We start from the raw sequence: 22,168 nt of genomic DNA, 5'->3' as shown, positions 1-22,168 counted from the left end.
GCGGTTTGGACAGGAGAGGAACTTTCGGAATATTTTGGAACTGATTCGGGTGTTAAACAGGGATGCCTATTATCGTCAATGCTATTCTCTCTATATATAAATGATCTACATGAACACTTAGAAGGTGGAATATACATCAAAAATTTGAACATAAGACTTTTGCTATATGCAGACGACATTGTTATCCTAGCAGATGATATACATATACTGCAAACCATGATCTTAAACCTCGAAAACTACTGCAGAATGTGGAACTTACAAGTCAATATGAGCAAGTCTGAAATACTCATATTCAGAAAGGGAGGAAGGCTTAGCGCAAGAGAGAAATGGATGTATAATGGAAGTGAGATTAGAATTGTAAACGAGTATAAATATCTAGGCGTCACATTTACACCAAAGCTATCATTTTTAAAGCATGTAGAAAATCGCACAAACCAGTCAAAGATGGCAATAAATACCACATGGACTAACTTTCTGGGAAAAAAAGATGTCAATATTCCCATGAAATGGAAAATCTACCAGGCCGTTTGCAGGGCAATACAAACATATTCTGCTCAAGTATGGGGATTTGCTCACTTTGACGAGGTTGATAAACTACAACGTTATTTTTTGAAGAAAATACTGAAGGTGCCCTGTTTTGCTCCTAACTACGCACTCATGCTCGAGACCGCGGTTGAAAGTTGCCATTTATATACACTAAATCTACATCTACAATACATACACCAAATAATGCACAAATATCAAGAAACTCGTTTACCAAGAAAGCTAACTAATTTATTACTGCAAGAAGAAGGATTTTGGGTATCAGATATTAAAAGAACTGCACAACGATTAAACGTACAATGGCCAAATACCACGAATGAATATGAGTGGAATTTATTCAGCACATGCTTGGTTAATAGTGAACGACATTATATCTTTTATGAAAACTTGAAGTTAAAATATCAAAGCCAATCTAGAATATACAAACATTTAGATTATAGAATGGGAGAAATGTACTTTACTGATTCTTACTCTAGCGATCAAATTTCCTGGGTCTTTAAGGCAAGATGTGGATTGATCAACCTGAATGCCAACAGATTTAATGCAGAAAACGAGGAAAGAAAATGTTCTATGTGCAACCTTAATCGAGATGAAACATTACTGCACTTTCTTGGAGAGTGTCCTGTTTTGAGAGAATTTAGAATTACAATATTCCAATCTGCTGTGCTATCTGAGGAAACCATGATCAACATCTTAGACGGCCGTGAACCTGACAATTGGCGACAGCTAATTTCATACTTAAAAACTTGTTTATCCTACAGGAAATTTCTAGTAAATGAGTACAACTCCGTATAGAAGGCATGAAAAGTTATATATATGACAGACGGCTTATAACAGAGCCATTGTCTATTAATACCTTACTTTCTTTTTTTACCAAACTGTAATTACAGATCAGCAATCTATTGTAATGTAAAGAAATATGTTGGTGAATAAAGAAATTATTATATTATATAAGAGCGCTACGTCCAATTTAGCGATGAGACTCATTTCTGGCCGAATGGCTTCGTCAATAAGCAAAATATGCGTTGTTGGTCAGGCAGCAATCCACACGTACTCCTTGAGTCATCATTGCATCCCGAAAAAATGACGGTTTGGTGCGGTTTATGGGCCGACCAAGTTTGTAGAACGCGTTGGAGTCTAAACCCAATCAAAGAGTCATCGTCAAGTTGTTTTACATGCATTTTATATGGGAAAGCAAAAAACGCCGCGGCTAGAGTCAGCGTCATGACGGTGAAATAGAGTCTATTCTATTTCGGCAGCTTCGCTCTCAATGTTCTCTTTTCCCAGCATATTTCTCACTGAAAATGTTGCCACATTGTCGTTACGTTGCCAACAATTTTCAGAGAATTTTAAAAACAATATGGTAATCTTATGTGATAAAACTTACACAACATTGCCGATGTTTGTTAAATGTTAAAAATACAAAAATTATAAAATTTTTTTTCAAGTGATAAAATTGCAATTATGTTATACAGTTTATACACCCAGAGAAAAGTTGAAACTGAGTGCGTTCATTTCAATACCATACGGTATTGATAGTAAAGCAACACCGTAGGGTACAAAAACAATACCGAATGGTATGGAAGAAACATGAAATGATTAGTACCGTTTGGTACTAGCCTTATTACCGAACTGGTATTGGTTTTAATACCAATCTGTTATTGGTTTTAGCACCAGGCCGTTATTGGTTTTAGTACCAACCCGTTATTGATTATTCCATCCCCAATGGGTCTATGCCATTACATCATACATTCATGTGCACTATCTGTCAAAATCAGTGATTAGTGCAACTCTGATTTTGTAATGTTACTACTTTGTAAGCTCGGAAAGCGTCAATTTTTAAAGTTTCGATATGTCCAATAAGCAACACACAAATGGCTGCTAAGAAAACAAAACATGAATTTCTAAGGCACATACCTTGTTTGTTACTCGAAAAAGTAATATTCATTCCAAAGAATATATTTAAATGTGCGAAAACAACAACTGTCATAAGTTTTTTTTTTTTGTTTTATGTATAGCATAACGAATACAGAAGATTATAACACAAAACCGTAATTGAAGGCTTTTAATATATTTGTGTATCGAAATAACTCCAAATATGCTTTGAAAGACTTCGAAATAACTCCAAATATGCTTTGAAAGAGTTTGAAACCAAAGACGAAACGCGTCCCATAGTGGTTGGTTTGTGTTGCTATCTTTGGTTTTCCTTTTCCATTTGCATCTCCGATCATTGAGCTCGTCTCGAAAAAGAAACAAACAAAAATCGAAAAATTTTATGATCTTCGCCCTAACAAGCAAAAAACTTCAAAAAATTACACAGTTACTATAAAAATAGTACTTCCCCAATAAAACAGATATGTTTGTTCTAAAGAAATTCCATACATTTTATTTTTTTGCGTGTACTAAAAATTAGGTCCAAGTATCCAGCAAGTCGTCCTATGGGGCTCAAATGAAAGGTATTCGGGAGTAGATTACGAATCTGGCATTAAAAGTCACTCAAGTGAAGGTATTTGGGAGTAGGGCACGAATTTGATATCCATATTGGAGAGAAATGTCTGAGGTACCATCCCATCCCCAAAAAGCCCTCCCCGTCAAATGGATATATAAACCAATAACGACAATATACGGTACAAATGAAACAGGAATTATTTACCGACTATGGTTATATGGGCCTCATATAAAAAGTATTTGAGAGTATAGCACGAAGCTTATATTTACTTGAAGGGCCAAGTGTCTTGGTAGGCACCACACTCACAAAATACAACCCAAACCGGACATATTTACCCACTATAAAATAGGAGTCCAAAGAAAGATATAAGAGAGTAGAGCAAAAATTTACCTATGAGCACTTCATTAAAGAACAGTGGCAAACTTCTTACATATCTATGAGTGCTGCTCGATTCAAGTATAAGCTCAATTATAAAGGACCTCCTTTTTATAGCCGAGTCAACGGCGTCCCACAGCGCTACACCTCTATGGGGAGAAGTTTTTACATGACTTCTATGCTGTTAAACCAAAAAAACTTTCATTGCAGAAGTGTTTTGATAGCAGTAAATGATTATTCGTGTACTGGACCAATAATTTTTCTTTTGTGTCTCTCCTACTCGAAAGAAGGGGTAAGTTTTTGAGGCAAAAAATGCACATAACTTTGTACACATACGAGAAAATATTCCCAATCAGACCCATAAGCTTGCAAATAATTGCAATTATGTGCTCGTCGCTCGTATAGACACATTCTCACAAACAACATTTTTATACCCACCACCGAAGGATGGGAATATATTCATTTTGTCATTCCGTTGGCAACATATCCATTTCCGAGCCTATAAAGTATATATATTCTTGATCGCTGTAAAAATCTAAGACGATCTAGCCATGTCTGCCCGTCTGTCTGTTGAAATCACACTACAGTCCTTAAAAATAGAGATATTGAGCTGAAACTTTGAAGAGATTCTTTTTTTTTTTTGTCCATAAGCAAGTTAAGTTCGAAGATGGGCTATATTCCGCTAATTTAAGGTCTTAGGCCCATAAAAGTCACATTTATTATCCGATTTTGCTGAAATTTGGTACAGTGAGTTGTGTTAGGCCAGTCGACATCCTTCTTCAATATGCCCCAAATCGGTCCAGATTTGAATATAGCTGCCATGTAGACCGATCTCTCGATGTAAGGTCTAGAACCCATAAGAGACGCATTTATTGTCCGATTTTGCCGAAATTTGGGACAGTGAAATGCGACATCCTTCTTCAATTTGGTCCAGATCGGTCCAGATTTGGATATAGCTGTCATATAGACCGATATCTCGATTTAAAGTCTTGGCCAATTAGACATTTATAATCCGAGTTCGCTGAAATTTGACACAGTGACCAATGTAAGGCTTTTCGACATCTGTGTCGTATATGGTTCGGATCGGTCTTTTTTTGGATATAGCTACCAAAAAGACCAATGTTCTGTTCAAGAAATTTTACCATTGAGTTGTATTTATTAGACCACTCAATGTCTGTGCCGAATTTGGTCCAAATTATTATGCCCCCATATAGCTGCTATGGGGGCATAAATTATGCATTTTTCACCGGATTACGACGAAAGGTGGTTTACAAATATACCGGAGGTGGTGGGTGTATATGAAATGTATCCCAATCCGCCTTTCTACTGTTTAGCCAAGGGACCACTACTTCAGTATTTTCTTCAAGGTTGAAACCAATATAACGATGATCAGAGAAACTGTAGTCATCCAACACTTCCCAGTCACATATTCTTGCACTAATGTCCTCCGATACAAAGGTAATAGTATCGGAGAATTGTACTTCCTGACTGTTCCTGGTAATAAAGGTCGGTATATCCCCTTTATTACAAATCGCCAGATTACAACTTATTGGGTTGCTCAAAAAGTAATTGCGGATTTTTCATATAGTCGGCGTTGACAAAATTTTTCACAGCTTGTGACTCTGTAATTGCATTCTTTCTTCTGTCAGTTATCAGCTGTTACTTTTAGCTTGCTTTAGAAAAAGAGTGTAAAAAAAGTATATTTGATTAAAGTTCGTTCTAAGCTTTATTAAAAATTCATTTACTTTCTTTTAAAAAATCCGCAATTACTTTTTGGGCAACCCAATAATATAATTGTGTATCATAACATCAAAATAGGTCTCAATAAACTCTAAAAGAGATTGAATTACCAACTGAGATCTGCTTATAATTCGTAAAAATTTGAATTTGAATTATATTACAACATCCGAACGAGCTATGCAGAAGGGCCGAAAAAGTCTTGCATATGGCATATGACTGGGCTAGACCCAGATGTCTTAATGTTAACCCAGAGAAGACTGAAATATGCCTGTTCACGAGGAAGACGAAGGTGGGCGAATTTAACGCACCACGTTTCCTCAATAAGACGATTTCAATATTTGACAAGGTCAAATACTTAGGTGTGATCTTGGACAGGAAACTGAATTGGAAGTGTCACATTCAGGAGCGTATTGAGAAGGCTCACAGATGTTGGGCACTATGTAGACGGACCGTAGGCTCGAAGTGGGGCCTGAATCCGAGGATAGCCCGCTGGCTCTACGGAAGCGTGATTAGAACAATACTTACTGACGCCTTAGTAGTTTGGTGGACTACTATGGGATAAAGTGCAACATAAGGATCATACAACAGGTTCAGAGAACATGTTGTCTTGGCATAAGCGAAGCGATTAGGACCACTCCCACTAAGCCACTGGAGACTATTCTAGATATCCGACCCATTGACATACAGATTAAGTGTGAGGCAGCCACTGCGGCTATGGGACTAAAGGCGATGGGAGAATGGATTGAGGATGGGAGCAGCTTATACCATCGCGGTATAATCGAGGCGACGATAGGAAACCTGAAAGGAAGGGAAGAGATTTCCGATCGGATAGCTGAGATGAACTTTGAAGTGGAGTGCGAGACACTGCTGCTATCGGCACAGTCTTGGATTGACGGAACCCTAGTATGCCATCTGGAAGATCATGTCACACGGATGCATCAAAGCTAGAGGACAGAGTGGGCCTGGGGGTCTACATTGAAAACCCAAGGACTGAGATCTGTTTTAGACTGCCTGACCATAATACGGTCCTGCAGGCGGAGATCCGGGCGATCACGGAATGCTTGAAGTGGTGTGGTGCTAACGCGAGGACATCGAGTGTGAACATCTTTACCGACAGTAAAATTGCCATAAAGGCAATAACAACCAGGACGGTAAGGCCCCGAACAGTCTTGCAGTGTAAGAAGGAGATTAACGCCTTCTCTGAGGATGGCAAAACGGAGTAAGGGAATAAGAGAAGGCGGACGATTTGGCGGTTAAGGCCAGAGGATTGCCGTCAATAAACTTTGTTATCCCCAAGCTTTTCGGGTCGACGCAGTCCGAGTTAAGGGAGTGGGCACAACGAAACATTCGGAGGACGGCGAAAATCCTATCGGGGGGGGGGGGGTCCAGATCATGAGAAGACAAGGCTGTTACTGAAAGGAAGCAAGAAGGAGGTCAGTATAGCTATTGGTATCATAACGGGGCACATAGGACTACGAGCTCACGTATGTAAAATCGGTGCGGCAAGTAATAGCATGTGTAGGGCATGCGAGGAAGATGATGATGAGTTGGAGCATTTCCTTTGTTATTGCCCGGCTTACGCGTCTAACAAATACCGGCACTTAGGTGCGGATTAATATCTGCACCCTCTTTTCAACCTAACCTAACCCATTTTAAACATTTGACGTTATATTAATTTATAAATAAAAAAAACTCGTTACAACCCCGAATGGAAGGTATTGTCAGGGTAAAAAAATTTAATATTTGTCATAAATTTGTACAAGAACTTATCCCAAACATCTCCATATTATCGTAAACATATTCCAACGTTTTACAGAAAAGAAGTTTACTTGACAAAAATTTCCTTTATGTCAAACAAAGTTTTTTGCGTCTATCAATGGGTCTATCTTCATTTCTTCTGTGTGGTACAAGCAAATGTACTAAGCTATGAAACCCTGAACCTTAAAAGTGATATGATTCGTTTCTTGTGCTAGAAGCAAATCATACAATTACAAAGAGACACAAGAGATAATCAAAATAAACGAATCATCTTTTAGTGTAACAAAATGTTGTTTGCTGTAAACAAAACATTTTCGGCTTAAAAAGTTTTTTGAATTTTCGCCTAAAGACTAAGTTCCAACCAGTTTTACCTTAAACGAAGTGACATTTACACAAAAAGTACTTTCGCAATGAAACGGACTTGTTTGTCGCAAATATATTCTTAACGTTTTATATTTTGCGTCCAGGATTTGTAGGTCCGTCCCCCCAACCAGGCCTTTGACCAAAGTTTTATGTTTGAGGTTAACCTTCCTATTTTCTTTTGAAAATGTTCTTCATTTCAGTAATCTATTTGCTATTTATTCAAAACAAACATTTATATGTACATATGTATTCCTACACTAATAAATTAAGCGCTGCTATGACCACTGGATTTCATCACGTCTTTGGTTTTTCAACATTTTCCCTTGCATAATCACTTTCACTTAGCACCCGCATGTGAATAGTCGTAGGGAATTAACATCAAGTCCTTATAAAACAATGGCCATAGAGTACTTTAGCCAATTTGCCACCGCAGTAGAGTATCGTTAAAGTGGACACCTTCCATATAGGAAGAGTAAAATACTCCTCCTGCTAAACCCTGCTTAGATATTAACAATCTTGCAATGCTACCCCAGTGCAACATGAATCGAAACTTTATTGAACTGCATCTTAGGATTCCTTTAAAAAAATAAGCAAACTGGTTAGCCATACACGAGTTGTTTCTTTTTTTTTTCTTGATATAAGCCCATTGAAGATGCCGTTTTCAGTATTTTGCCAAAAATTATAATTATCTATGAAAAAGTTTTCCGGTTGTAAGACGATGTGACTTTTCATCTGATTTACAAGCCAAAATGACAAAACAAAAATTGCAAAGCGTTGTCGGCAAGGCACGCTTGCTGGTCTCAACAATGGGGACGCTGGTGGCGACCATGCTGATGACGATGATGATGGTGAGGTGAAGATGATGATGACTACCCAATAACACATATTTGTGGTATAAATATTGTGAACATCTGCCATCTGAAGTTAGTTAACCAGCAGTCTTCGTGCCGTTGGATAAGCAAATCCATAACCGTTAAAAGTCGCGAAATCGACCATACAAAGGATTAAAGCCACACCATGAAAGTACGTTCGCCAAAGAAACAAAATGCATAAACGTTAAAAATATTTTACAAGTGATTAGCATTTTTAGCCTAGTTATTCAAGGATTTTATATTCATTTTAATGAAAAAAAGGACATACATATTTCAAATCAATTCTATGTGGTAGTGACAACTCCTTAGTGTCTCGTCTAAATAATTTTAAAAGACGTCTCCACGAACGTCGGTGAATGAACGCGAACAACTTTAGCCAGAAAAAATATTGATCGATTATAAATGTATTGAGTTCATGCTAATTTCATGTCGTCCTTGTGCCAAAGAGTCCGTTTGTCAACCATAAATTTTAATATTAACGGGAAGACTTCTTCCCTATAAATAAATGTCAAACCAATTTATGGTTAAACTCAAAAAAAAAAAGATCTCCATTTCATGGCCGAACGTGTCTGAAAGAAACAACCCCTTGCAGATTTATGTATCAAAACAAACTTAAATTAAATATTCTTCATATCATGTATGCTACCGTAACGTTAACATGAACGCCCATGATGCTGAACGCATAGGTTCGAACGCGGCGAGAACACCCGAAAAACTATTCAGCAGTAGCTGGCGACATTTGCCAGGACTTCACCCGTGTTATATATCTCTGAAAAAATGTCGCTCAACAGCACGCCTTTCGGAATTGGCTAAAACTTAAATCGCATAGTATCTCCCTGCGATTCCTAATAGGATTTTTGTGATATTTTATTAACTTCCCTTTTATGTCTGAAGATAGAGCGTAAACTCCCAATAATACGATTTAAACGAATTTGTGTTGGAAAATTATAAAAGTGCACAAACCCAAGTAAGATATGCAAATTTGGGCACAAGTAATTGGAGTATACACGCAAAACAAAATTTAAAAGCCATTAAAAAATGTTCGAAAAGGAAACTTCTTATTTTAAAAAACGTTGGGACTTTGTTTGTGATAAAATTCCATATTTTATGATAATTCATGGAAGAATTTGTTATATATACAAAATTTGCCCAAATAATACCATATATTATATTAGGTTAGGTAAGAGTGGCAGTCCATTACAGACTCACTTAGACAATTTTAAGTCCATTGTGATACCACAGTAGCGACAGACCAAGGCTTCTGGCGGGAATCGAACCCAAATCGGCTACCAGTGCGCCCAAAATGCGGTGTGCTTTGAATGCATTGGGCAGGCTACGGAGATCGCGATTTCGAAGCTGACCAAGCTTCATCATCAGTTCGCTAAGCCTCAACATTTTGCAACATGAAATTCGATTCGATCTAAAAAAGGCTATCTGTTGTTTGACCTGCGATTTACACCTAATACTTAGTTCACACGCCCAAAAATTTTATATTAATTGGTTGCGAAATATGCCGCATAGCATATAGCACAAACAAAAGTTGTACAACGACACACAAAAAAAGCAGCTATATTAAAGCAAAGTTGTTTGTGACCCAGTTTGTGAGCATATACATAATAATATATGCAATTAATTGAAGCGAAACTTATATTGATGGAGGCCACCGTAGCGCAGAGGTTAGCATGTCCGGCTATGACGCTGAACGCCTGGGTATGAATCCTGGCGGGACCATCTGAAAAAATTTTCAGCGGTGGTTTTCCCCTCCTAATGCTGACAACATTTGTGAGGTACTATGCCATGTAAAACTTCTCTCCAAAGAGGTGTCGCACTGTGGCACGCCGTTCGGACTCGGCTATAAAAGAAGGCCCCTTATCATTGAGCTTAAAAAAAACTTGAATCGGACTGCACTCATTGATATGTGAGAAGTTTGCCCTTGTTCCTTAGTGGAATGTTCATGGGCAAAATTTGCAAATTAGCATTTTACTTATATTGATGCACCAATATGTCGCTTATATTTGGTCATGCAGTTAGAGCTGGCAAACAATCGATAATCGCAACATTCGATATTTTCAATAGTTCAATAATAAATATAGATAGTATCGATACTATAGTTATTTTCCTATCTTCCATATATCAAACGAAAATGAAAACTAAAAATCAGGCGATCGATTTGTATAGAAACAATATCAATGCACAGAACAAACAAAAAATAAAGATAAAGAGAAAAAGATAAGAGTCATCACAAACAACAAAAATCTACCCCCAACAAAACTACATTGATTGGTAAATTCCGTAAATTGAAATGTCAAAGTGGTTTTAGAAATAAACTTTACAACGTATCTTCTTCAAATGTGTTTTATTAAATATTAATTTACAGGTAGTGACAGTTGCCCAACAACAAAATATTGAGTGCACTATTTGTTAAAATCAGTGATTAGTGCAACTCTGATTTTGAGTATGTTACTTTGTTTGTGCGCTATCAAGCCTTTGACATTTAGATTCACTGCAGAATCAAAACAAAAATAAAAAATTTTACTCAGCTGTAGTGCATCTTGGGATTGTGTTCGCGTTTTCTTCGTAGCAATTTTTTATGTGTTTTAACAGATGCTCGCAAGATATATTCATTTACAGGTAGTGGCAGTTGCCCAACAATAAAATATTGAGGGTACTATCCGTCAAAATCAGTGATGAGTGCAACTCTGATTTTGTGTATGTTAGCTAAACTACACACACACAACCAAAACTCGTTGACAGTTAGCGCACTTCGCGAGAAAAAATTGTACTCAGCTGTTTACGATACACTACCTGGTAATTATGTCATGGATGCTCAGACAAAAAGTCGAAGTCAGTATTAGGCCTTAAGCTAAGCCAAAAGTTAGTTGTTTCGTTTTCGCACCTACCTACTTAGGATGGATATTTTTATAGCGCAAAAAACAACGCACACTTCCATCCAATACCAATGACTGGCTGACTCACCATTACTCAACGAAAAAAATTAAAATTATTTTTTTGAGCGTTCGCCTTTCTAGGCTCATGCGCTCACACTCTCTGCCATGGAAGAGACACAAGAGATAAATAACGTAAACGTATCAATTGTTCGTGTTTAAGACATCTTTTTCTTTAAATAAAACCCCAAAGGTTTTACCATAAAGGAGTAACTTTGACATTAAGAAATGGCAAATGCGCAATCAACGTTCAAAAGTGAAGGGAAATATTACACGGTAACATACTAGCAGTAGTACTTTCCCAACAAAATAGAGTTGTTTGTCGCAAATATATTCCATTTTTTTTTTTTGTTTCACTGTTTTACAAAAGATTTTTATTTAGAAATGTCGCATAAACACATTATGGGACTTAAGTAAATAGTGTTTGACAATACATAGATTACAATGATGCAACACAGATATAAAAGTGTGAACCCGATGTTTACGATGAAAGTACATGTTATTTTGTTATAAATTATTGCAAGATTTGAGACGAGTAATTTTTTTGTCACCTTCCTTTGATGTTGTTCGCTCGGTAGTCGTTGATGAAAGAGACCTCGTTGAGTAAAGTTTAAAAGGGTCACAAAGAAAAATTGCAGACAATAATGTCAAGTTATAATGCAATACGCCATGTTACAATCTACGTCGAAAGTTGTAAAAAATAATCGCACGAAAATGTTCACGATTTAATTCCATTTTTTGGGCGAGATGAATCTTTTAAGTTGCTGTAAACAACACAAATAGCTTTCGTATGTTAAAACGTTCTAAATACGTATAACTTGGAAAATGCCAAGCTTTACGATAGAGCTGTCAGTTGGCAGACTGCAACACAACGGTTGTCCAATCCCGTAATATAAAAGGCAACCCTCGTATTTACAGAGCTGGGAAGTTTCGTTTTGAAAGTTAATTCTTATAGTATGTTCAGGCCAAAGCTGTTTTGATCAAACGACTCGTTTTCCTTTATAATGCATTGAAAACGACGCGTTTTTCCTATACAAGTAACAAGGACATAACGACTCGTTTCCCACAAAAACGAGTCGGTCAAAGCATGTGATCCCAAATAAATGCCTAAATTGTGCTTTATAAACACAGCCCTGAATAATATCAATAAAAAAATAGATTTTTTCCAAAAAAAATTATGGAATAAATAAAATGTTACAGGTAGCAAGAAAAAAAATCGTAACAATAGTGAATTATAACATTTATGTTGGATTGTGGAAAAGTGCAATTTCCAAAATATCTCAACTAGTGTGAACGGTTGAGATGTTTTTCAAAACGACATAAGCAAAACGAGTTAATGTAGACATAGCATTAATTTATTGTTCAACAAAGTTGAACACAAATATTTTTTTTACTCTGACAATACATTCATTCTTACTATAAAAACATATTATTCGGGGTTTCAACTAGTTTTTCTTTATTTGTAAATTAAATAAAGTCTTGGTTATGTATATTACTTTTATTGGGTTGCCCAAAAAGTAATTGCGGATTTTTTAAAAGAAAGTAAATGCATTTTTAATAAAACTTAGAATGAACTTTAATCAAATATACTCTTTTTACACTTTTTTCTAAAGCAAGCTAAAAGTAACAGCTGATAACTGACAAAAGAATGCAATTACAAAGTCACAAGCTGTGAAAAAATTTGTCAACGCCGACTATATGAAAAATCCGCAATTACTTTTTGGGCAACCCAATATATCCTACACCATAGGATGGGAGTATACCAATTTCGTCATTCCGTTTGTAACACATCGAAATATTGATCTAATACCAAGTCTATTTAGCCACTTTCGAAAGAATAAAGCTAAGCGGAAATACTACCTAGTAGTGTAGGCCAATTGGGATTGTAAATGGGCCATATTAAACAGTGGTGGCGCCCATTGACAAAAATCATAAAAGTGAAAATGCATGTCTTCTTGAGCCTTCACAACCTGGCTATTTGGTATTAGGTGAGGTTATGTTGGGATCCTTCAGTACGTCACTCTCACCCAATATATGTGTAGAGCAAAATAAACTGCAAATATCCTCCTCCGCTAATAAACACAAGTCTTGAAAGATAAAATAACTCCCTTTTTCTATTTTGAAACACACTCTCCAGATTTTATTCCGCAGAAGTATTTGTTTGCAACTTTTAGACTCTCTTCACTAAGTCTCTTACCAATTAGACAATGACATCTTATGGTGGACACTATCAGTGGAACTTCTGTTATAACCAAAGTCAGCAATGTGATTGTCTGATAGCTAGAGATCAGATAACCTTCATGATAGATTTAGCCTTATTTTTTAAGAGTGGACCACGTCTCATACACTGGGTATATACCGAAGTTTTCAGACCTATAATGCTATCTGATGTTGTGCTCTGGTGGACGGCACTTCACCTCCCATTCAACACTCAGTCGGAACCAAAGGATCGCTTGTTTTTGCATTACAGCCGCAAGGGATTTTGTAAGTAGCACGGATATCCTGAATTAGATTTTTCTTTTTCGAGGGTACTTTTTGGTATTTAAAGCGCACAACTAGCTGATTGCTGGGGCGGTTTGATATCTGCACCGCTTTTCAACCTAACCTAACCTAATCCAATGACTTTGGACATTGTGGCCAGGCAAATTGCTTTGTGGCTAAGGGATCTTTTTCTTTGGTAATGTGGCGTCTACGTACACTGTGTTATCCTTGATACAATGCCCAATAGGCCAGGCAGTGTGGATTAAAATTGACTGAGCCGCGTTTTGATGGAATTAACTGTTTCTGATGGAACCGATTGGAACTACAATATCTCTGGTTATAGAAGTTACATAGACTTCGCAAAGAAGACTAGACTGGAATCGCAAAAAAGAAATGGTGGCATTGGTTTGGGAAGATGTGAAGGCTTCGAGGAAAAAGAGACTATAGAAAATCTGCTGTGTGTGTGTCCATCATTGGCAGTCAGAAAGAGTACCACTTGCATAGTTCGATGGCAGAAACTAAAAGGCGTCTTTCTTCTTTCGATTCCTGTGATATAACAATGGATGAAAACGTCTAAGTCAGTCTAATGGCACACTGCCACTTAAACTTAACATAACCTATTTGGGTTTAAATTTTAAAAAAGAACATTTAATTTTAAAGAATTACTATTTATGTACACTTGTTTTTAACATTTCCTTTACTAATTTTATTTCTTTGGAAAATTATCAATTTTTTATTTCAGGCGTTTGTTTGTTTAGTTTTGATTGGCGTTGCCTCAGTGACTGCCAAACCAAAGCCTGGAGGAGGCTGGTCTAGTGGTGGCGGCGGAGGAGGTGGATGGTCATCCGGTGGAGGAGGTGGTGGAGGAGGAGGCGGTGGAGGCGGTGATGTGCAAATAGTTAAAATCATAACAGAAGGAGGCGGCGGAGGAGGTGGTGGTGGTTGGTCTAGTGGTGGTGGTGGAGGAGGCGGCGGGTGGTCTAGCGGCGGAGGAGGTGGCGGTTGGTCATCTGGTGGCGGAGGAGGAGGTGGTGGAGGAAGCGATATTAAACTTGTTAAAATCATTAGCCTGGGTGGAGGTGGAGGCGGAGGTGGTGGCGGTGGATGGTCATCTGGTGGTGGTGGTGGTGGTGGTGGCGGTTGGTCTTCAGGCGGCGGTGGTGGTGGTGGTGGTGGCGGAGGTGGCTCAACTAAAATTATTAAAATCATAAAGTTAGGTGGTGGTGGAGGAGGCGGCGGTGGTCATGGTGGCGGCGGTGGCGGTTGGTCATCTGGCGGTGGAGGCGGCGGTGGTGGCTGGCAGCCCTCTGGCGGTTGGGCCTAACTCGTGTTACCAAAATTTGTACATATTGTAAATAATTCAATGTCTTTTTTACAAGTACTTTTTATTATTTTTTTGTTTTATAAATAAAAAGAAAAAAATTTAACAATAACATTTTTTTAGTGCCACAATTTTTATTTGTGTAAAGTTCCCAAATTAACAGAAACTTACCAAAACTTTCATAATGTATGTTACGTTGAAGATTTTCTAGGAGCAGGGCTGTATGGGAACAATGACCTGTTTAAGAGCCAACAAATCCCAGGAAGCAGCAAGGACTCTAAAATTTTGAACCAGCGACTGCGAGGGCATTAAAACGACACTAAAAAAATGTGAAGTCTGTATTATCTATCTAAATTTGCAACTAAAATCTCATTTGTATATATATTTCATATATTTGTTATAACTACCATCATATGATGATGTTTGTAACACCCCGAAATATTTTATTTTAGTACTGCACCCAAAAAAATATATCATTTCACATAAAGGAAATTTTCGCCAAGTAAACTTCTTTTGTGAAAAACGTTGGACTTTGTTTACGATACAAGTACATGGTTTTTGCGATAAATTGTTGCAAGAATTTGTGACAAATATAGAGTTTTTTTACCCTGACAATACCTTTCATTCTTGATATATTGGATATGTTTTTCGGGGTTTCAACTAGTTTTTCTTTATTTATAAATTAATTTAGCGCCATTCTCATTTCTAAGTATATTCTTTTAAATTTAAAATATACTTAAATTTTTGCATATTGAATAGGATGCCAAGTTCAATTTAATGTTGTAAACATGGTACAATTTAGATGTAGCGTCATTAGCACAACAACAAAAATCTATCCCCAACGAAGCAAATGCCGTAAATTGAAATGTCAAAGAAATAAACTTTGTTTTACGACTTATCTTCTTCAAATGTGTTTTATATATGTGTGAAATATCGAATCAAATAGAACATATTTTTAAGATTTTAGAAAAAATCACAGCTGTATTATTAATCCTTTGACATTAAGATTTACTGCAAAATCAAAACAAAATAAAAAAAACTGTACTCAGCTGTTCGCATGACCCCACCTTATAAGTGCTTCCTGTGTTGTAACATAATTCAAACTCAATATTTCACCAATTATAAGCGGATCTCATTTGGTAATTCAAACTCTTCCCGAGTATATTTGGATTTATTTATTATGATACACAATTATATTAAAAGCCTTCCGTTTTGGCACAACTCCAATATGGTTTTGTATTGTATTATCATCTGCTGTATTCGTTATGCTATAAATAAAACAAAGAGTTACTTATGAGAGTTCTTGTTTTCGCACATTTAAATACCTACTTTGAGACGAATAATTCTTTATCGCGAAAATGTTACTAAACAATGTACGTGCCAAAATTTGTAGACTTAAGCCTATTGTTGTCTTCATTCATAGCGAAAATGCCTATTAAATTATTGCGAAATCCGACGGACTCTATTCTTTGCCAGAACACAAACAAAAGTCAAACAACAACAAACAACAAAGACAATATCATTGAAACAGAGTTGATTCTTTCCCATTTCGTGAGAATTCAATTACATTGTCAATTAGGCTAGGTTAGGTTTAAGTGGCAGTTTGTCATCAGACTCACTTAGACGTTTTCGTCCATTATGATACCACAGGAACAAAAGAAGGAATATGCCTTCTAGTTCTAAATCAGACAAGATCTCAAAGAAAGGAGAACCTAAAATGGGACTCCTTCTTACTGCTAGTGCGGGACACACACACAGAAGGTGTTCTATAGTCTCATGTTCTTCGATGTCCTCACAGCTTCTTCTCCCCCATATCCCAATTTTCAAAAACACCAGATCTCGGGGATGCGTGCGAAGCGACATTTTGTATGCCACCTTATGGTACCCCAAAAACGCGAAATTGGTATAAAACTTTTGGGTAAAATAACCTGAAGGGACGCCCCATCTCAAAACCCACCCGGACGGACATGTTTACCGATTGAGACAATATGGGTATCAAATGAAAAGGTATTTAAGAGTAAAGTGTTCAGGGGGTCCCCCAACCCAAAAAAAAACCCGCCAACAGGACTCTTTCACCGCTTTGGGCAATATAGGTATCAAATGAAAGGTATTTAAAAGTAGAGTATAAATCTAATATAAAAATTTATTCCTTGGTGTCTGAGGGGCCTACCCACCCCAAAACCCCCGGCGGACATATTTTCCAATTGGCACAATATGGATACCAAATGAAAATTATTTAAAAGTAGAGTAAGAATCTGATATAAAAATTTATTCCTTGGTATCTGAGGGGCCTCCCCACCCCCCAAAACCTAACAGCAAGGCCTATTTACCCATTGGGACAATATGGATATCAAATGAAAGGTGTTTGGTAGTTAAATATACATCTGTTAAAAGAATTAGGCCAAAGTGTTTACGGGGCCTCCCTCAACCCCAAAACCCCTTAAACGGGCATTAATGTCCAACGTCACAAAATGGGTATCAAATAAAAGGACTTGGGGAGGTATACATATCTGTGATAAAGTCTGGTATCGGCTTTCCCACTAAAACCCCTCAATAGGTCGTGTTGTTCGAGCGGGATAATAGTGAATTAAAAAAAAGGACTTTGTCAGTAGAATTCCAATCTAATGTTGATATAAGGATTCTAAGACTTGCTTGACATTATAAGGCCAAGCAAAATCGTGCACTAGCACGATTCTGATATTATTTTAGGGCCTACCCCCTGAACCCCTTCAAAGCGACCATGTTTGCCTACTATGGTAATAAATAATAGGTATTTGATAGTAGAAAAGGAATTTAATATCCAATTTTGAGGCCAGGTGTTTAGGGCTCGTCTCACCTCATAAACTCCCCCTAAACCAATGGCTATTTGAGAGTAGAGCACGATGCTGATATTTTTTAGGGCTAACATCGAGGAAGGCAGCCCCAACCTAGATACCCCTTAAAATTGACATATTTGTGGATTATGACAATAAGGGGTTGAACCCCTTATTGTCATAATCTGATTTATGGCCAAGTGTTTCAGGGACGCCTCACCTAAACTCCCCCTAAACCACACATATATACCGACTATAGCAATATGTAGCTCAAATGTGATTTTTGGGATATCCACTTTCGGGGCAAAGAGTTTGATTACTCCAATCCACCACCAAAACCAAGAGAATGAAATAGAAATAACATCCAAACTATAATGGGCGGACTCCCCCTTACCTTATTTTGAAAAACTCCAGATCTCGGATATGGGTGGGGTAATTTAAAGTTTAGTTTGTTTAAAATAACTCAAAAACAGAAATTTGTTATCTTGGGGTGACGGTCCACCTCACCCCCAAATATATCCACATTGGGGTGAAATATCTGAAAGGCCGCACCAGTACCCCCTAACCGTGCCAATATAGGTCTCAAATAATATAAGAGAGTGAGAGGAGGCGCAGCAGAGCGGGCCCTGTCCAGCTAGTCTTAGTCTAGTTTGTTCCGTATAGACTCAAAAACGGCTGAACCGATTACCTTAAAATTTTCACAGATTGTGTAGGTTGGTCTGGAAGGAAACATAAGCCATATAATTTTTTGATAAAGATATTTGGGAGTAGAGTACGAATCTGGCTTAAAAAATACGATCGAAGAATAGGGAGTCACCCCACCCTCCAAAACCGTCCCAAATGGGCATATGAACCCATCATGACTATATAGGACACGGTTTGTTTGTTTTTTTTTCCATAGAATTAAAAACGGCTAAACAGATTTTCTTAAAATTTTCAAAGATTTTGTAGGTTGATCTGCAAGAAAACATAGGCTATGTAATTTTTTGATATCGGATGGTGGCGGCCACATTACGGGCGAAATGAAAGAAATTTGGGAGTAGAGCACCAATATGATATCCACATTGGGGCGAAATATCTGAAAGGCCGTACCAGCACCCCCAAATATAAAATAAAAAAGTGAAAGAAGGCGCATCGGAGCCGGCCCTGTCCAGCTAGTAACATATTAAAATAAAGTAATATTTATAAATATCTCGTCTACCACTGTTTCATGCTTTACAATATTTCAGCATATCTCTTTTTAAAATATATTGGTTTACTTAATAATTATTGTTTAATCAATTTTTTTATTGAGAGATATTTAAAAACCACACTTTTTATTTTTCTTGATATTTTTTGTCTACCCACGCCACTATGTGTCTGTCTATTATAGAAACTAGACATAGATTTGGGTCATTCGCACTTCTTTGCGGATGAAAGAGGAACACAACAGAACGGAACACAACACAACATGACACAACAGAACGTAGAAATAGAAACTCACAATTTGTATTATTAAATAACAATTTAATTCGTACAATTAAAAATGGAGGATAGGTAGAAGTTAAACAGTGCCGGAGATATCACCCCACCTTGGGGAACTCCCTGTTTCACTCTACGGTGCTTCGACTTCCACAAATGACTGGCGACAACACAAACAATTCGCGACCCAGCGTTTCAGGCCTGGCTGGAGGGACGTGTTGGCAATGTCCTCACATAGTTTGGCATGGGTGAACGTATCGAATGCCTTCGATAGGCCCAGTGCCACGAGGACCGTCATATCTTATGGCCTGGGCTGACTGAAGCCACGGCAAATGTGTGCAGTGATGGCATGCAAAGCAGTTGTTGTGCTATGCAGTCTTTGAAATCCATGTTATTGCTCGGCGAATGGAAATTATCCTACGAGGCTCGGGAGGAGTAATGCCTCATGCGTCTTTGCTACTGGTGCAAAGACGCTTGGGGCTCCCCTAAACTCGGATCTTTTCCAGGCTTCAGTAGCGGGATCACTCTGCCCATTTTCCAGACATAAGAGTATTCAAAGACAGGTTGAGGACACTAGTAAGGTACTCAACTCCAGGTACATCCAGATTCTTCAACGTCAATGTAAAAATTCCGTCGGGGCCAACGCCTTGGATGATTTGGCTCCACAGATGACATTCGTAACTTCGCCCACGGTAAATTGTGATGGCTGTCCATCGGCCCGGAGACCACGGATACCTCCTTGCCCTGTCGCTCTCGGGATGCAAAATAAATTGGCGGTTGAACGATTTGGTGCATCTCTTCGTATCAGTCACGGTTACTTCGCCAAAAGTGACTGAGGTCCTGTCATCCCGTCTACCGGGGTTCGAGAGTGATTTAACAGTAGACCACAGCTTGCCTAAAACGGTGCCTACGTTACATTGCTGCCGAGTGTTCCAGCCATAAATTCCGCCTATGTTCGTTGACTACCCTGTTAATTTCCAGATTCAGCTCGCTGATTCTGGGGTAAGAGGAGACCATACAACGAATCCCATCACGCTCGTCTGCGAGCGCCGGGAAATTGGACCGCACTTGGGCTATTCGACCGGCTGGTATAAAGCGAGCGGCTGTCGCTCGCTGCAACCAATATGTTCTTCCGACTCATAAAATCCACTATATCGTCGATCTTGACTCCCAGAGCATTGCTATTCAATTGCAAGAAAGATACACTTTCTGGCACTGTCTGGGCTATATTGGGGCTGGGGTGCTGCTGTTGCGTATATTGACGCATGACGAGGACGCAGAAGGCGTTAACGACGACGCTTGTGACCCACTGCTGTCTATGTTCGCACAGCACCTTTGCACATATTCAGTGCGACTATACTCCAATAGTGACGGAAATGCATCAGAGCATGATCGGAAATGCATCCACTCCATGCACCGGCTACACCTCATCGACCGATGATGGAGACGGTCCTGGCAAACCAAACAGAAACAGGGTCCTGGGTACTTTCAATCCCTGCACGGACCAGAAGCGTACAGAGATGGCACTACGGGATATGCCTCTCCCACTACGAAGTAGTTGTTTTTATACCCACCACCGATGGGGGTATATTCATTTTGTCATTCCGTTTGCAACACATCGAAATATCCATTTCCGACCATATAAAGTATATATATTCTTGATCAGCGTAAAAATCCAAGACAATCTAGACATGCCCGTCCGTCTGTCTGTTGAAATCACGTTAGTCTTTAAAAATTGAGATATTGAGCTGAAATTTTGCACAGATTTTTTTTTTGTCCATAAGCAGGTTAAGTTCGAAGATGGGCTATATCGGACTATATCTTGATATAGCTCCCATATAGACCGATCCGCCGATTTAGGGTCTTAGGGCCATAAAAGCCACATTTATTATCCTATTTTGCTGAAATTTGGGACATTGAGTTGTGTTAGGCCCTTCGACATCCTTCGTCAATTTGGCTCAGATCGGTTCAGATTTGGATATAGCTGCCATATAGACGGATCCTCCGATTTTGGGTCTCAGGTCTATAAAATCCACATTTATTATCCGATTTTGCTTAAATTTGAGACAGTGAGTTGTGTTAGGCCCTTCGACATCCTTCGTCAATTTGGCCCACATCGCTCCAGTTTGGGATATAGCTGCCATATAGCCCGATCCTCCGATTTTAGGTCTTAGACCCATAAAAGCCACATTTATTATCCAATTTCGCTAAAATTCGGGGCAGTAAGTTACATAAGGCTCCTCGACATCCTTCGTCAATTTGGCCCAGATCGGTCCAGATTTGGATATAGATGCCATATAGACCGATCCTCCGATTTAGGGTCTTAGGCCCATAAAAGCCACATTTATTATCCGTTTTTGCTGAAATTTGGGGCAGAGAGTTGAGTTAAGCCCCCCCACATATTTCTGCAATTTGGTCTAGATTGATCAAGATTTGCATATAGCTGCCATATAGACCGCTATCTCGATTTAAAGTCTTGGCCCCAAAAAAAGGCGCATTTATAATCCGATTTAACTGAAATTTTACACAAATTTATGTTAGGCTTTTTTACACAAATTTATGTTAAGCTTTCAACATCCATGTTGTATATGGTTCAGATCGGTTTATTTTTAGATATAGCTATTAAAAAGATCAGTATATTGTTATACACAATTGAATAATGACTTGTACTTATTACTATTTGGTCCAAATCGGAACAAATGTCAATATAACAGCTATGGGACATAAGGTATGCAATTTTCACCGGATTTTTATGAAAGGTGGTTTACATATATTCCCGAGGTGGTGGGTATCCAAAGTTCGGCCCGGCCGAACTTAACGCCTTTTTACTTGTTGTTATGGCAGTGTGTTGTACATTGAAGCTGCAGGCCTTTCCCTAAGAGGGACTCCATCGGGTTAATCCGGTACGCACAACCGGCTGCCATGGGATTGATTAACTGCCTGTGTTGTGCCTCCCCTCCCACCTGTCACAAAAGTCGCGCTTACATTTGAACCTTTTTTCAAATCAGCTCGTGCTTTCGACTATTAAGAAACCCTTTCTCAGCAAA

The 22,168-nt window shown here is 38.3% G+C and overlaps 1 protein-coding gene across 2 annotated transcripts in view; it reads left to right on the top strand.

The window, feature by feature from the left end:
• Positions 1 to 14,953, top strand: part of LOC106085544 (uncharacterized) — a 47,590-nt gene extending 32,637 nt beyond the window's left edge. Inside the window, exons 1-2 of one of the 2 annotated variants that reach the window (XM_013249848.2) lie at positions 8,178 to 8,251; positions 14,269 to 14,953. In XM_013249848.2, the coding sequence (XP_013105302.1) occupies positions 8,246 to 8,251; positions 14,269 to 14,850 (588 nt within the window). In that variant the 5' untranslated portion in view covers positions 8,178 to 8,245 and the 3' untranslated portion in view covers positions 14,851 to 14,953. Of the gene's footprint in view, positions 1 to 8,177; positions 8,252 to 14,268 lie in introns of those variants that run through there. The other variant, XM_013249847.2, reaches the window with a different exon arrangement.
• The last annotated feature ends 7,215 nt before the right edge of the window (positions 14,954 to 22,168 follow it).

This window comes from Stomoxys calcitrans, chromosome 4 (assembly GCF_963082655.1).
Source record: "Stomoxys calcitrans chromosome 4, idStoCalc2.1, whole genome shotgun sequence".
Classification (NCBI taxonomy): domain Eukaryota; kingdom Metazoa; phylum Arthropoda; class Insecta; order Diptera; family Muscidae; genus Stomoxys; species Stomoxys calcitrans.
The sequence above is the reverse complement of the archived record's forward strand: the minus strand, read 5'-3'. Positions and strand labels throughout refer to the sequence as shown.